General features: G+C 35.9%; 2 protein-coding genes across 2 annotated transcripts; both read left to right on the forward strand.

The window, feature by feature from the left end:
• The first annotated feature begins 588 nt into the window (after positions 1-588).
• Positions 589-4,736, forward strand: LOC18036153 (probable receptor-like protein kinase At1g80640). Its single transcript, XM_006427477.2, has 10 exons — positions 589-1,028; positions 1,785-1,955; positions 2,081-2,331; positions 2,442-2,574; positions 2,673-2,736; positions 2,825-2,921; positions 3,025-3,124; positions 3,851-3,969; positions 4,046-4,135; positions 4,229-4,736. The coding sequence occupies exons 1-10, from the start codon at positions 860-862 to the stop codon at positions 4,352-4,354; spliced, it is 1,320 nt and encodes a 439-aa protein (XP_006427540.1). The 5' UTR covers positions 589-859; the 3' UTR covers positions 4,355-4,736.
• Positions 4,737-14,428: 9,692 nt separating this feature from the next.
• LOC18035740 (probable disease resistance protein At4g27220) lies at positions 14,429-17,230 on the forward strand. The gene has a single exon (XM_006427479.1). The coding sequence runs from the start codon at positions 14,429-14,431 to the stop codon at positions 17,228-17,230; it is 2,802 nt and encodes a 933-aa protein (XP_006427542.1).

Consider the following 17,230-nt stretch of genomic DNA (forward strand, 5'->3'; position numbering starts at 1 on the left):
TATATAAAGTAATTTATAGATAAAGAAGGAAAAAAAAATAAAAATGAAAGTAAAAGCATATTTCAGAGTATTTATTCTTAGGCATGGATCTTTATCCAACTTATAAAATTAGTAATTCTTTAACTTGATATCAAAGAGAATATTGAAATAGCATCACACTTTCTAAATTTGTTTGCTAAGTTTCCTTTTATAAATAAATACCTTAAAATTATTGCATGTTACAACAGTCGTATCATTGCACATCCTAAAATATTCATTTTCATATCTCTGCTCTAGAATGTAATTATTGTATTACTGGTCGATTAATGAATGAGCCTATGTAAAAATCATACGAGTAAAAAGGGGACATCAATTTGTTAACTTCTACAAGAATTTTTATCTCTATTATTATTTTATTATTTTAATATTATATGAAACTCAAAGGAGTAGAAGACTAGAAGAGGAGGAAAATTGTCATTCAATCAATTATGTGAACATAAATATTGGTTACGCAATTAATTATGTCAAAATCATCTTGGAAGTAGTTAGGACTTGTGTGAGCCAATGTTTATTTTTTTAGTTGGGGATCCTTGCAAGCTTTTGGACTTTCATAATATGACAACTGCCACACGATTTCGGTCGATTTGCTTGCCGGTAAGTATGACCATGAGCCCCCACCAGAAGAGATTAAACAAGTAAGCACAAGGAAACACAAAAAGTAGTTCCTTGGTTTTCCTGCAACAGTTGTCTTGTCCTTGTTCTTCTACTGCCTAGAGTAAGTTAGATTCTGTATTGGTGAGATTAGCAAAAGTTAAAAAGTACTAAAGCCAAAGCTCAGTAGGTAGTTAGACAGGAAAAAGGCAAAAGAGAAACAAAGCAAATGAACATGAAGAAGCTTCTTGGTCTGTTGCTGCCCATGTGGGCCTTTTTCTTCTCTTTGTTCTTATCTACACTTGTTGCCAAACCAGACACAGATATTTCCTTTGTTTTTGGTTCTCTGAAGGAACCCATTTCTCAGTTTTCTGCAGAAATGGAAGCTGAATCTCCAGGTGTGTATTGTAAACAACGGTCTGATTTTTGTGTTTGAACGTTCTTTATGTGTTCATTTTCTTGCACGGGCAAATGGGTTTGCTTTGTTTCAAATTTTGAACTCAAAATCAAAGCTTCTTTCATTATTTCTTAACTACATTTTGGTATGTGCTCATGATTTGTGAAACAGAAACTATTTTACTGATTTTGATCTCTCCATCAGTAAATGGCGTAAATGTTCTACTCTGTTTCAAAGTTTGTAATCATAATTTTAAACTGTGAAAACAACTAGATGCTGTCCACATTTGTGCAATTATTATTAGAATTACCATCATTTAGGAATTGTTGCTCAATTTGACTGTTGAGGAAATACTATTGGGCAAGAAAATAAAGAGAATTATGAATCTTGCATAATCTTTTTTCTTTTGTACTAGGGGAAAAAAAAAAAAACTCTATGATTTAATTGATGAAACGAGATAGCATAGATGAGGTGAGTATTCTCTTGTACAGATTAGCAACTTAAGACACTGTTAATTTGACTTTTTACCCCCCTAAACTCTCATTGGCCAAATTCATAATTTTAAGCAATCAATTGATGACTTAAGCTGCAGATGATGCAAAAATAAAGAGCTGAGACGGTATTTTCCCTTGGCTGATCATGTCTGTGACTGTTTAATTTTTGTTTGAGTTCATTGTTTTTAGTTTATTTCCATAATCCAGTATAGTTTGGTAAAAGCTTTCTTTCTTTTTCTCTCTCCTTCTTTTTTCTCCCCCAGGAATTGCTGAGGTCAGAGTAGTGAATCACCAAGATCTGAATAAGAAAATTCTCATAGCACTTGTTGTCTCATCCACTCTCCTCGGTGTACTGTTGCTATTTCTTTTATGCTTTTGGATCTATAGATGGAAGAGATTGAAGAACACCAATGGCAATAGCATACAGACCTTTGGTATCTTCTTTTTCATGAAATTACATGTGCTTTGTGAAGACAATCTCTGGTAGTTAATTCATTTGTTATGTTCTTTTGTTTCTGCCTTACCATCTCTTTTAATTGTTCCAATTTTCACTGTGAAGATGGTGGCAAAGGGCTTTCGTTGAGTCCAATTTTGGAGCGATTCAATTCATTGAGGCTAGCTGGAAAGAAGGATACAGTTTCTGTCATTGAATATGAGCTATTAGAAGCTGCGACAAACAATTTCCAGGAAAGTAATGTTATAGGTGAAGGAGGTCGGGGGCATGTCTATAAAGCTCGTTTCAATGAAAAGTTACTAGCGGCAGTGAAGAGAATAGATGATGCTGGACATGATGCTGAAAGAGAGTTTAATGTAATCTTTATTTTCTCGTGAATTTGATTTGGATACCTATTTCATGGGAATTGCTATTAGTAATAACTAATAATGGATTTTCTTTGTCAAATATTTGAATGCAAGTGCAGAATGAGGTAAATTGGTTAACTAAGATCCGGCATCAGAATATCATCTCTCTTTTGGGTTACTGCATCCATGCTGAAACAAGGTTTCTTGTGTATGAAATGATGCAAAATGGCTCTTTGGAGAAGCAATTGCACGGTATGAGCCTGATCTCCATCTTGAATTACAAAGTGGAATGGGATCATTGGAATTCGGAAGATACTAAATTGAAGTTATTTTCTTGATAAAAATTACAGGACCAACTCATGGGTCTAATCTAACTTGGCATCTGAGAATGAAAATTGCTGTTGATGTTGCAAGGTACGTTCGTTTAGTCAATTTCATAATCTATTTCCATTATTTTTTCTTTCTTAATTAATACAGTTCCTTCTACTGTTCCGATTGCTAGAGGACTAGAATATCTTCACGAGCACTGCAACCATCCTGTAGTCCACCGAGATCTAAAATCATCTAACATTCTTCTGGATTCCAGTTTTAATGCAAAGGTAATTGTTACATGAGAATGGTGGCATCTTAGGAGCATGTGTATACATATTATTTACAATGTTAACTAGACTATTTATCTTTGTAAGTTTTTACTTCATTCAGCTTTCAGATTTTGGCCTTTCTGTGACTGCTGGAACCCAGAGTAGGAATGTTAAGATCTCTGGAACTCTGGGTTATGTTGCCCCGGAGTACCTATTAGAAGGTATGCCAAGGTTTGATCACCTAATATATGATGATGGTTTCTTGATCTGCTGGTATTGCTTTTTCTTTAAATTATTATTTTCCTTTGAAAAGCTCTTCTTGTGCTTGTAATCCCGTCAAGCTTCTTGTTGTCAGCTCTAATAAGAGAGTATAAATTTTGCTTAATTTAGTAGAAATCAGTTCCCGGTCAAATAATTGTTGCACCCAGATCTCATGCAAATGTTTGTTTTGACCAGAAAGACTGCTAGTGCCTTGTTGTGACAATATACATATTAGATCCATAGTATTGGATTGGATTCACATTGCCTTCAAGGGGTCTCCCAATAATGGGAGTAACAGAATGTTGAACCAATCAGTACGAAAGCCATTTGCTAAGGCAGTTATCGTACTTTGATCTGTGTGTATGTTTTTGATAAACCAGGATATATAATTTGTGATTTATAAAGATGTCAGCAAGCGGCCTATTCCAAAAAGATGTCTTCAACAATCACCGAGAAGAATAAAAGACGTCGCCAAGCTTATTTCCTTTTTCTTTGGTTGGTTTTCGAAGTTAGGAAATCATAGATCACAATAAACATATGATCATCCGCTTCTTCCTTGTTTTGTTTTGAAATTGCAATGGCCATGAGTTCTCCCTGAAAACATCTGAGGTCTTGTTTAGTTCATTTCAAATAATGCCTCGATGTAATTCTCCAAAAATTCTTATAATGATCTTTTACTTTTTCAGGAAAACTAACTGATAAAAGTGATGTATATGCTTTCGGAGTTGTATTGCTGGAACTTTTGATGGGGAGAAGGCCTGTGGAAAAGATGTCACCAACTCAATGTCAATCAATGGTCACATGGGTAAAATTTTCGTTCTCTCAAGGAAATTTTGATGCATTGTATTTTTGTAACTTAGTGTTATAACCAATTTTGACAGGCCATGCCTCAGCTCACCGATAGATCAAAGCTTCCAAACATTGTGGATCCAGTAATTAGAGACACAATGGATTTAAAGCACTTATACCAGGTACATAGCTCAGAACTGCAATTATTAGTTTACTACATAAACTATTCTTCTGTTTCAGTTGCAAGGTTTGAATTTCCTACTTGCAATGAATAGGTAGCCGCTGTGGCAGTGCTATGTATACAACCTGAACCAAGTTATAGGCCATTGATAACCGACGTTCTGCATTCCCTCATTCCTCTTGTACCTACCGACCTTGGAGGGTCACTCCGAGTGACCTAACCACAAATGCTTGGTTTGTAAATTTGCCCAGCATGTCAGCTAGCATCAAATGTCTGGCTTATTACTGGTTTCCTCAAGTGCCTGATCATTCTTTTAGGACAACAGTTTCCTTCAGGGAATTAGATACAGGAAGTTCATGTTAGTTAGATTTACTGTTTCTAATTGTTACATCTGTGGATTGCAACATAGAACTTTCAATCTAGCTTCTATTTAGGATTACCGAGACCGTGCTTTTGACAGCTGATTTCATTTGATATACTTCTGGATACAAATGAAGTGTAATTTCGAAACATGGGAAAGGTTGGTTAAGACCTCTTAGAATCGGACAAGAGGTTGCCAGAGATTCGAACCCTGCTCACATTAATTTTGGTTGCTCGCTTGAGTATTATTTCTATTTGTGTCAGGATTTTTGTAGCAAAGAATTTATATAACTCAAAAGATGTTTTAACAAAATTGACGATCTCGTATCTCCACAACCACTAAAGTTAACACCAGCCAGTGGCTGAATACAAGAAAATAGATGGAGCCAAATTAAATATAACAACTCAACGAAGTCTTGCCAAGTTAAATTTGTCTTATGCTGGAAGCTTGATTTGCAAAACCAAAATGAGTGCAGGAAAAAAAGGGCTTGAATTTGCATTGATTTCAAAGTTTTCATCCTCCTGTATCTTTTCCATAAGCATTAAAATGTATTGAAGTTACCGATTGTGGATGCCGACTAGTGACTAATATACAGATTACAGATAGTACTGAGCGTGGCCTTTATTGATTCACATAAATGCAATTGTGCAATCACAAAAAATGTATGAAGAATCTGTTTAAAGATCAGGCCGAGGATATTCCTTCTCTTATCAGCAGTATCAAAACAAGAAACCCCTGGGAAATATCAAGCTCCAGATGGCTAATTGAAATAAATAAAAGAGCGGCTCTATATACATGATTATCTTTAAAATGCAGTCCATTGGAAATACCTCAATAATCATGCTTTTCAATTACCACAGACAAATGCTGGCCAGTTGCCACCAGGCACCGGCCGCATAAAACAATCATCGGCAATTGCAGTCATTTGGTTTGTTTCGAATGTCTTTAGGGTCAATACGATTTTATTTGAATTAAGAATGCTTTAAGGTGCAAGTACACCTTGCTAAAAAACACTTGACAAAACATCAAAGCAAAACCAAAATTTTAAAATTGCACAAACTTAACATCAATGCCACGATAATAACGATGGTCAAGTACAACAAAAAGGCCACGAAGAAAAATATAATAAGCATGATTTTCCCATCAGCAACCTCTCACCAGCCTGTAACTTCTTTGAAATTTTCAGCCACATCAAACAAAATTTTACTTAAATCCCCTCAGTGCTACGATTAGTCCATTTCTTTCTCATATGCTTGGAAAATTAAACCATGGCCTTTTCAAGTTGGCTCTGCACTAATAACACAAAGAACCTGCTTGTCAAGATCGTTCACCCTGGAGGCCATGTAGAGCTTCATGACAGGCCTATTATGGCAACCGAAATCATGCTTCGTAACCCGAAATGCATCGTTGCTCATCCGAATGTTTTCAAGCAGCCGTGGGCAATTGTTGCACCGGACACTGTGTTAAGTCTGGGGCAAAAGTTCTATGTTGTGCCCGTAAGTACCATACGCAAGCTCCAGCGACTTAATTCTGCGAAATATCCTCAGAAGGTACAAAGCAGTATGAACAAAGATGGGGAAGAAAATGAAAGTAGAGATTCAAGAAGGAGTTGGAAGAAAGCTGACAGTCCTGGAAAAAATAGGTGCTTTTCGGATGATAACTGCTTAATGTCAATGATTACAGGAAGCAAAGTTGAAGGCAGTAACGGTGATAATTCGAATGAGAGGGCAAGTTCATCGAGCAGTTTCAGTTCTTCTGAGACTAGGGGACTCACCTGCAGGAAGAGGAGTAAAGATTTTACAAAAGGGTCTCCAAAGAAATACGTAAATATGGACAATTGGCAGCCGAGTCTAGAGAGCATCGTTGAAGAATTCTGAAGTAATTAATCAGATAGATTTTGTTCGGTAATATTACTACAAGGAATGTTCTAAGCAAAACAATTGATTAGATGGTAACTGAGCCAGTTGCATCTTAAAAATTCATAATATCCCGCACATTTTTGGGGTAATGTGACTAAATAGTTCCTCTGATACCACCAACTTTGCACTGCTTTCCAGGTTCTCTGCTCTCCATTTCAATTTTATTATCTAAAATTATAATAATGTCTTTGTCTATGAACTTATAATTAGAAAAAAAAAAGTGCAATTTTCAAAATCGTGGATAAATTCAGCATTCAATATTATTTTAAAAATTCAAATGAAGAAGAAATTTCAATAATTTCTTAATTTAACTATTTCATTTAAATTATAAATGGATGAGATTTGTTTAATTTTAAAATAAATTTGAATTGAATTTGATATATTTCATCAATCTACGGAGATAAATTTTTTATTTCAGGTAACTTAATAAACCATGTCATTTGAATTTTTTTTTTTAAAAAAAAGAGAGGGCGACCACGCCACTGATCGCTTAGTGATTTTGTCGTTGGTTTGAGGTAGTGATGACATTATCAACATCGACACCAATGTCTAGTTATTTTGATATTTTTTATTTTTATTTTTTGTAAAAATGTATAAACAAAATAGGACGCTTTTGACATTTCAATCCATAGAGTCAAGAGGTGAGTACGTGTTAATTTTTTAGAATCTTTCTCATTGAGGTGATTTTGGCTACTTGTATCTCATTCCATGTGTTTATTAGTCATTATAGTAAAATATGGATGTTTTTTTTTGACAGTATCAGCGGACATAAATTGCTACGTTTGTTATTAGTCAAAACCTCAAGGGAGGTCTCTGTTATTCTTCCAACAAAAGAGATTCTTAAACTTTAAGCCATAAGGGAAGGCGTCCATGTTCTGTTTCTTTTTTAATATTGATCATATCTAAACTAGGGAAAAAAAAATGTAACGCTTTTCAATTATTATCAGCTGGAAATTTATAATAACGTAGAGAATTTATAGAAAATTATTAACTTTAATTTTGGCCTTTGCAAAAGATGAAGACACGATAATAAGTCGAAGAAAGAATCTATCCTTTTGAGCCTCAATGAAGAATTCACTATTAGATACTTGAATATAATTAATTTATATAATCTTGCTTAATTAGCACTTCAAAATAGCTACGTTCTTTCCTTCTCCTCGACAAATAATCATGCTCGCACACCCCATTTGATTGCTTACTTCATCAAAATATGGTTTGGCTTTGGCAACATTCTCCAATGGCAAGCATTCCAATAATGATTAGTTCTTACCTTGGTTTCGACTTTATTATTCACTAAAGTCTGTCTTCATCCTGCGCAAGAGAACTTCTCTTATTTGGTTTCCGACGAAGCTTCTTGGTTTTGTCTCTTGACAAAATTAAACATTAGAAAAGGCAAGCTGCAGTAGCTGATCTGTTGAGAGGTAAGATATCTTCTCTTTTAGACGATATTACACTAGCATTGGGTTATTTTAGCGTAGATAATATCTTACATTCATTTGTTTACTAAACTGAATTACATGGTTTCAGTCGCAATGAAGAACTAATTAAAAACAGTCTCTTTTGGTTGCTTAATTACTTCACAATATATATCTTGCTGCCATCCCATTTGATGTAACTTGCTTCGTCTATTATTCATTACATTCTTTGCTTCCATTGTTATATTTTGTGGCTAGCATTCATTATAAATTTTTACCCTCTTTTTCTTTTTTTAATTTCTCCTGACATGTCACAAAGAGTATCATCAACCATTCAGCAAAAGAGCTATATTGTTTTGCCACCAAGTTTGTTGCTTTCTCTTTCCTGACAAACATTTGAAGAAGCTACATCAATCAGTTTATTCAGGTAAGTTATCTTTTGACTTAGATTGTATTGCTATTGCACTATTGGTTTATTTTATCTGAAATACTATTAGTTCGTTAGACATATTAGATTGAGATGCAAATATCCAATGATTGAATTTTTTAATTAAAAAAAATATTTATTGTCATCAACCAACGATATCTATTATCGGATTGCATGAGGAGGATGGCTTTTGATTTATATACTCATTTTAAATCATCAACTTGATTTTATATTTTGAGGTGTTTGTTGTTTCTTATATAAGTTTGCACAGGAGAAATGAAACTATTATTAAGCTATCTAGTTTTATATAATCTTTAGGGTTTATTTGGGCTTGTGAGAAAATGTAAAAGAATGTGTTTGTTAAGTAAGAAAATAACAAGAAAACGAGAGGAAAGTTTGAAGAAGAATCTGGATCTTTTATTATTGTTACACACACGAAATGAATGTTCACTACAGTTTATATAGCAGCTGGAATAACTAATTGAAGCTACTAGAATTCTGCCAGCTCAGCATGAGGAAGTATCTGCTGTGTGTGCATCTAGTTGCTTCCAGTAAGCCCACGCTATAGCTCTGTTTCAGCACATATGCTGACATCCCCCCTCAAGCTGAATGGTCCAGGAAGAACATTCAGCTTGGATCTAAGATACTGAAATTGGCCATATGTCAGAGCTTTAGTAAGAACATCAGCTGTTTGATCCTCACTGGGAACAAAGCTGATTGAAATTTGTTTTGCCGCAATTTTCTCCCTAATAAAATGAATATCAAACTCAATGTGTTTGGTCTTTGCATGGTAAACTGGATTAGTAGCTAAGGATATAGCACTCTGATTGTCACACCACATAACTGGAGTTGTTTCCGTTTTAAACTTTAATTCAGTAAGTAAGGCTTGAATCCACAAAACCTCAGTTTTACCCAGTGCCAGAGCTCTGCACTCTGATTTTGTGCTAGATCTATATACTACATGCTGCTTCTTCGAAGACCATGACACCAAATTTGAGCCAAGATACACTGCATAACCTGCTATAGACCTTCTGTCATCTCTGTCACACGCCCAATCAGAGTCACTGAAGCAAGGTATTTGTAAATTGCCACTGTGGTATAGCTGGAGACCAAAGTGGATTGTACCTTTAAGATACCTTAGCAGCCTCTTGCATGCTTGCCAATGTTCTGTTGTAGGAGCTGGCAGAAATTGGCTTAGTTTGTTCACTGTAAAGGCTATGTCTGGCCTTGTCAATGTCACATACTGCAGTGCCCCAACAACACTTCTATACTGATAGGAATTGTCAATTTCAGTGCCCGAGTGTTTTGTGAGCTGATGAGAAGTAGCCATTGGTGTAGGTACTGGACTGCAGCTATCCATACCTTGTTTTGCCAGCAAATCAGCAATATATTTGCTTTGTGAAAGATGAATACCTTCTTTGGTTTTTGTTACTTCAACACCAAGAAAGTAACTAAGCTCTCCTAAATCTTTAAGAGCAAAGGTGGCCTGCATATCAGAAATTACTTGCAGCACACTAAGTGAATTAGAACCTGTGATGATTATGTCATCTACATACACCAGAACCAGCAAAATGTGACCTTTATCCCACTTGTAAAATAAAGATGAATATGATTTACAATTAACAAAGTTCCACTGTGTAATCATGGCAGATTTGAATCTATCAAACCAAGCCCTTGGAGCTTGTTTTAATCCATAGAGAGCATTTTTAAGTTTGCAAATGTGATGAGGCTTAAAAGGGTCAACAAATCCTTCTGGTTGTTCCATATATACATTTTCAGCAAGGATGCCATTTAAGAAGGCATTATTGACATCAACCTGTCTTATTAACCATCCATTCATCACTGCCAGACTAAGCACAATTCTTATTGTAGATGACTTAACAACTGGGCTGAAAGTTTCACTATAGTCAACACCATATGTCTGATGAAACCCCTTAGCAACAAGTCTTTCTTTGTATTTAGATACTGATCCATCTGAGTTATACTTGATTCTAAATACCCACTTATTACTAACTACTTTGACAGGTATTGTAGGTTTAACAAGAATCCAGGTTTGATTTGCTTGAAGAGCATTAAATTCTTCTTTCATGGCTTCAAACCATTTAGGATCTGTTAAAGCTTGTGCTACAGAGGTTGGTTCAGAGGGTTTTGATAGAAGAGCAGTAAGATATGTTTTTGGTTTGAAAATACCAGCTTTAGACCTAGTGATCATAGGATGACCAATGGGCTGTGATGCTGGTAATTGATGAGGAGGTTGAGATGAAGAGGATGTATTAGGTTCTGTTGTGACAGGAACTTGATTACTTGAAGAAAATATAGGTGAAACATTAATGGATGAGGGAGATGAAATCTGATGAGAACCTTGAGGTAGAGGTTCTTGGAATTCAGTTGCTGAAAAAGGTACTGGAAAGACTTATATTGAGGAAGATGAGGATGTTGTATCAGAATTTGACAGACTTGAATTTGTGACTAAAGAAAAATCAACACCTGACTCATATGGAAATGATTTTTCATCAAAAATTACATGGTTTGAAACATACACTCTCCCAGATGAATGAAGACACTGATAGCCTTTATGATGTGGGCTGTAACCTATGAATATGCATCTGCTAGACCTGAACTCAAGTTTATGTCTATTATAGGGTCTAAGATATGGATAACATGCACATCCAAAAACTCTTAAAATTGAGTAATCTGGATGCTGCTGAAAAAGTTTGAAGAAAGGTGATACATTGTTTAGAACATGTGTAGGTAATCTGTTTATAAGAAACACAGCTGTGTGGAATGCATTCCACCAAAAATGCAAGGGTAATTTGGATTGAGCTAGCAAAGTCAAACCAACATCTACAATGTGTCTATGTTTCCTTTCTATCCTTCCATTTTGATGATGAATATGAGGACAAGGGTGCCTAAACTGAATCCCAGAAGCAGCTAATAAGGAAGAAAAAGATCTGAATTCGCCCCCCCAATCAGTTTGAACAATTTTGATTTTCCTGTCAAGGTGTTGTTCAATAAAAGTTTTGAACATTGTAAAAACTTGTAATGCATCAGACTTGGCTTTTAAGGGAAATAACCAAGTAAATCTGCTGAAGTCATCTAGTATGGATAAGTAATAATTGTAACCTTGAGTAGATGTTATATGAGAGGGTCCCCAGAGGTCTGCATATATGAGTTGCAATGGTGCTGTGGTTTTGGTTTTTACAGAACCAAAATGTTGAAGATGGTTTTTACCAAGTTGACAGGCAGTACAAAAAAGCAAATTTGAAGTTTTATTAAGATCGGCAAATGTATTACAATGCTTCATTACAGTTTTGAGAATATGTATGGCTGAATGTCCTAGTCTTTGATGAAGCAAATTTACATCTACTGAATGATTAGACACTGACATAGCAGTAGGCTTCCAGACTACATTACTTGAAGAAGCTAAAATTTTTGATTGACTTGAACTGAAACTTGACTCATCAGAAGTAGAAAGAGTAGCAAATATAGACAAATGCTTATGAGTAGGAATTTGAGAGTAGTAAGCTGAGAGAGTTGACTTAGAGACTTCAAAGTTTGAGGAGATAACATCTTGAATCTGATACAAGCCTTCCTTAGCAATACCTCTAAGCAAAAGAATTCCTGAGTTCCTGGCCTTAATGAGGTAGAGATTATCAACAAATTCAACAAGAACATTGTTATCAGTCAAGAGCTGAGACACACTTAGCAGATTTTTAGTTATGTGAGGCACATGTAAAACATGGTTAAGAAACAAGGGTTCATGTGAGTATGTAGCAAGCAATACAGATCCTATATGTTTGATTTTCAAGCCATTTCCATTTCAAACAAGTAATTCTTCTGATCCAAAATAAGGCTGCAAGTCAAGAAGTTTACCTGAATCATTTGTGATGTGGCTAGATGCTCCACTATCTATGTACCACGAGGGATCTTCAATTACTTCAGGTAAAGAGATGAATGGAGCAACAGAATTTTGGTTCTGATTAAATTTATGATCATTATTCACTCCATTATAGCAGTTGAAAGCAGCAGGATTGCTAGGACCTGAGTGAAATGAACCAAAAGGTATTCCAGCAACATGATCTGATTGTGTTGGCTCTGGATAAGCAGTATGACCTTGATAACCTTGATAGCCAAATCCTTTCGAGAAGGCACAATTACCAGAGAAAGCACCATTACCACCTCTTCCAAAATTATTGAAAGGCCTTTGACCAGCATTATTTTGATTAAATCCTCTGCCATATTGATTAAACACAAGTCTAAAATTTCCTCTTCCAGGACCTCTTTGAGGAACAAAAGCAGAATTATACCTGTTTTTGCACTTGGTTGCACCATGACCTGGAATAAAGCAGATCTGACAAACTATATTTGGCTTAAACGACATATTATTTCCTCTATTACTTCCATTTCCAAAATTATTTTGTGTATTACCACCAAAACCTCCTATGCCTCCCTGATAACCAAAATTACCTTTATAAAATCCCTGATTCTTTTGTGCAACATTAGCAGTAAGATTATGCATAATATCATCACTTAATTTTCCTTTCTTCTGATCAAGCCTCATTTCATGACTTAACAATACAACATATAATTCATCCAGACTCATATTTTCTCCTTTTGCAAGCAATGTAGTAATTAGTGATTCATAATCTTGTGAATCCAGACCAGTCAAAATGTAGGTTATCAGATCATTATGTTCAACAGGCTTTCCAACAATAGCAAGACTATCAGCTAAACGTTTCATTTTAGAAAAATATGCAGTCATCGGCATAGAACCTTTTTTTGCAGTCTAAAGTTGCATTTTGAGTGGCATTATTCTTGCCTGAGTCTGAGAAACAAACATTCGAGTAAGTGAATCCCACAGTTCTTTAGAGGAAACACAGTGGATAACAGATGTCAGCAAATTCTCCTAAATCGATGAAAACATCCAGCTGAGGAGCAATTGATCTGTTCTGATCCAGGTGGCAAATGCAAGATTCTCGGTTCTGGAATTGGATCCAGCATTTGCAGAGCTTGATGATTCATTGATTTGATTGCAATACTGATCCGGACATGGATTTGCTCCAGTTATAAAGCCTTCCAGCCCATTCCCTTTGATTGAAGCTAAAACTTGATTCCTCCAAACCAGAAAGTTGTTTTGATCAAGTTTGATAGGTGTAATGAAGTTATAGGATTGTGTGTTTTGATTTGTTTTAGCCATTGGCTCTGATACCATTTGAGAAAATGTAAAAGAATGTGTTTGTTAAGTAAGAAAATAACAAGAAAACGAGAGGAAAGTTTGAAGAAGAATCTGGATCTTTTATTATTGTTACACACACGAAATGAATGTTCACTACAGTTTATATAGCAGCTGGAATAACTAATTGAATCTACTAGAATTCTGCCAGCTCAGCATGAGGAAGTATATGCTGTGTGTGCATCTAGTTGCTTCCAGTAAGCCCAAGCTATAGCTCTGTTTCAGCACATATGCTGACAGGGCTGATCTAGATAAAAGATATCTTTGCTCCTTAAGCCTGAAAGAAATAGGAAAAAAAAAAAGAAAGAAAAAAGAATTGATAAACACGTCATGACAACTAATGTAAATAAATTAGATTTAGGGCTATAAAATTTATAATGCTCCATTTTTTTTTTTTTTTGAGTGTCCTAAAAAGTAAGTAGAACAAATAGTTGAAATTTACAACTAAAAGGTATGTAAAATAAATTGAAGTATTGAAGACTTGTTCTCTTGTCCTTTACGTTGGGGGTGGACAAAGTTGCACACGTGACACCCCTTCAAAATTCTTCTAACCCCTCCTCTATTTAAGATTTTAACCTTCATTAAATAAGCTCTAAGAACGGAGAAAAAGAAATAATCTAATTAAACCCCTCTATGGCGGCATCATCTTCTATCGATTAAAAATGGATTATTAATATTGTAGGTGCATAGAATTTATAAAACTCACGATAAAGCGAGAGTTAATATTTTTCTAATTATTTTTAGAGCTTCAATTTGATTTTAATAAATATGATTGATATCCGAGCACATTTATCTTTTTTAGTTAATCATTATTTTCAGAATTTTAGAAACTAAAAGCTATATGTGAAAATAATTCTCAATAACTATGTGAAAGCTATATATGAAGAAATCATCATAATAAACACTAATGTCAGACTAACACACTTGTAGGACCTGCCAATGGAGTCTATAGGAAAAATCCTTGAAATATTGAAGTATACAGTGCCTCCAATACGCCAATATGGCCACAATCACAGGAAGCTCAAGGAAAATATGAAGAATCTTGAGAGGGTATTACAGGAGTTAAATAGCCAGAAAGAAGATATAGAAGCGACATTGAAGTTAGAGGGCGATCAAGGCAAAAAGCCAAGGAGCGAAGTTAATAATTGGTTGCAAAACGTACAGAGGATTAATAGCGAAGCACAAGGTATTGAGCAGGAAGTGAACAAAGGAAAATATTTCTCACGTGCTCGTCTGGACAAACTCCTCGAAGAAAAGATTGCAGAAGCGGAAGAGTATCATCAGAAGGGATGTTCTTTCACTAGTTTGGCGATTGATGCTCCTCCAACTAGTGGATTGATATTGCCAACAACAACAGCATTAGCAGGGGAAAACACGAGGAAAATTATGGAGAAATTTTGCGAGGATTTGCTGGGTGATAAGGTATCAAAGAAAGGAGTTTGGGGTATGGGCGGTATTGGTAAAACCACTATTATGAGACATATCAACAACAGACTCCAACAGGAGACCAATAAGTTCAATGATGTGATTTGGGTCACTGTGTCGCAACCACTTAATCTTATTAAGTTGCAAAAGGAAATTGCAATTGCATTGAACCAAAATCTTCCAGCAACTGAGAATAAAGAGAATCCTGCGGGGATGTTACTAAGAATGTTGGAAGCAAAAGAAAGGTTTGTGTTGATACTAGACGATATGTGGGAAGCGTTTGCTCTTGAAGAAATAGGGATCCCTGAGCCTAGTAAAGAGAACGGATGCAAACTGGTGGTAACTACACGTTCATTGGGGGTCTGTCGTTCTATCGGCCGCAAAGAAATCGGAGTTGAACTGCTTTCTCAAGAGGAGGCATTGAGTTTGTTCTTAAACAAAGTTGGAAGAAGCATTTTGAAAGTTCCAACTTTGAGTGAAGAAATCATAAACTCAGTTGTCGAGGAATGTGCCGGTATACCGCTCGTAATTGTCACCGTAGCTGGTTGCATGAGAGGCGTAGATGAAATTCATGAATGGAGAAATGCGCTCAATGAATTACGTGGATGCATAAGAAGCTTGAATGGCGTAGATTCTGAAGTGTTCGGGCGATTACAATTCAGTTACCATCGCTTAAAGGATAAAAAGGTCCAACAATGCTTCTTGTATTGTGCATTGTATCCTGAAGACTATCCAACCCCAAAGGATGATCTGATAGGTTACTGGATTGCAGAAGGATTTATAGAAGAGGTGAACAATGTCCTGGAAAAATATGACAGAGGCCATACTATATTATACAGACCTGTAAATTGCTGCTTATTGGAGAGCGATATTGATGGAGGTGGCTTTGTGAGGATGCATGATCTTATAAGAGACATGGCATTACGTATTACAAGTGATAGTCCTTTGTTCATGGTGAAAGCTGGTGTATGTTTAATAAAATTTCCAAGTGAACAAGAATGGAAAGAGAATCTCGAAAGGGTTTCATTGATGGGGAATGAAATACAAGAAATCCCTTCAAATATGTCGCCGCATTGTGAAATTCTTTCAACTTTGTTGCTACAAAGCAATAGAAATTTACCAAGGATTCCTGACCGTTTCTTTGTACGCATGCACGGGTTGAGGATTCTCAATCTTTCTTACACCAAAATCAAAGTCTTGCCGAACACTGTCTCTGACTTGGGGAATCTCAGATCATTGGTGCTTCGTTATTGTCGAAGATTAGAACGAGTTCCCTCTTTGGCAAAGCTGCTGGCTCTTCAGTATTTGGACCTCGAAGGAACAAACATAAAGGAAGTCCCTGAAGGTATGGAAATGCTGGAAAACCTTAGTCATCTTAATCTTTACTCACTGTGGCTGAACAAGTTTCCAGTTGGTATATTACCTAGACTGTGCAATCTCTATAGTTTAAGATTATATTTGGGATCGGAAACTTTACGAGAAACAGTGGAAGAGGCAGCTAGGCTGAGCAATAGATTGGATACTTTTCATGCTACCTTTTCTAAACCCAACGATTTCAACATATATGTTAAATCTTCAGTTGGTCGAGGATCGAGAAGTTTTCACTTTGCGGTGGCGAATGTTGGGAGCCGAAGGAGCAAGATGTTATTTCGATCTCGTCATAACCTTTCTTCTTGGTTCATTATGCAAGCCAAAGTAAATAAATCAGTGAGCATAATCGGTTGCAAAGTCTACGATGATACAATTGTGCTCCCAAAAGGTGTTGAATGTTTAGTCATGACGTCTATCTCCGCTGTTACAAACTTAGATGATGTTTTGTCAAGGGAACAAAGCAAGCATTCGCATCTTGAAGTTCTTTATTTAAGTGATTGTGTTTATTTAAAGAAATTGTTCTCACTCCAGTTATTGCCTGCCCTCCAAAACTTGGAAGTTCTCAAAGTCGACATTTGCTATAGAATCGAGGAGATAGTAGCGGTCGATGAAGAAGAAATTGAAAAAGAATTAGGAACAAATATGACCATCACTGTTACACTTCCTAGACTGAAGAAGTTGGTGTTTTCTGACTTGCCAGAACTTAAGAGCGTTTGCGGTGATAATGCAGTATTGGTTTGTAATTCTCTCCAAGAAATTGAAGTATCAGCTTGCCCTAAACTGAAGCGGCTCTCTCTTTTGCTTCCTTTGCTTGATAATGGGCAACCATCTCCACTCCCTGCGCTTCAAGGAATTACCATAGATGAACAATTATGGGAGTCACTGCAGTGGGATCAAGCCAATGCTAAAGATGTAAATCCTTACTGCAAGTTTGAGAAGGCCTGA

The sequence above is a fragment of the Citrus clementina genome, unplaced genomic scaffold (assembly GCF_000493195.1).
Source record: "Citrus clementina cultivar Clemenules unplaced genomic scaffold, Citrus_clementina_v1.0 scaffold_7, whole genome shotgun sequence".
NCBI lineage: Eukaryota > Viridiplantae > Streptophyta > Magnoliopsida > Sapindales > Rutaceae > Citrus > Citrus x clementina.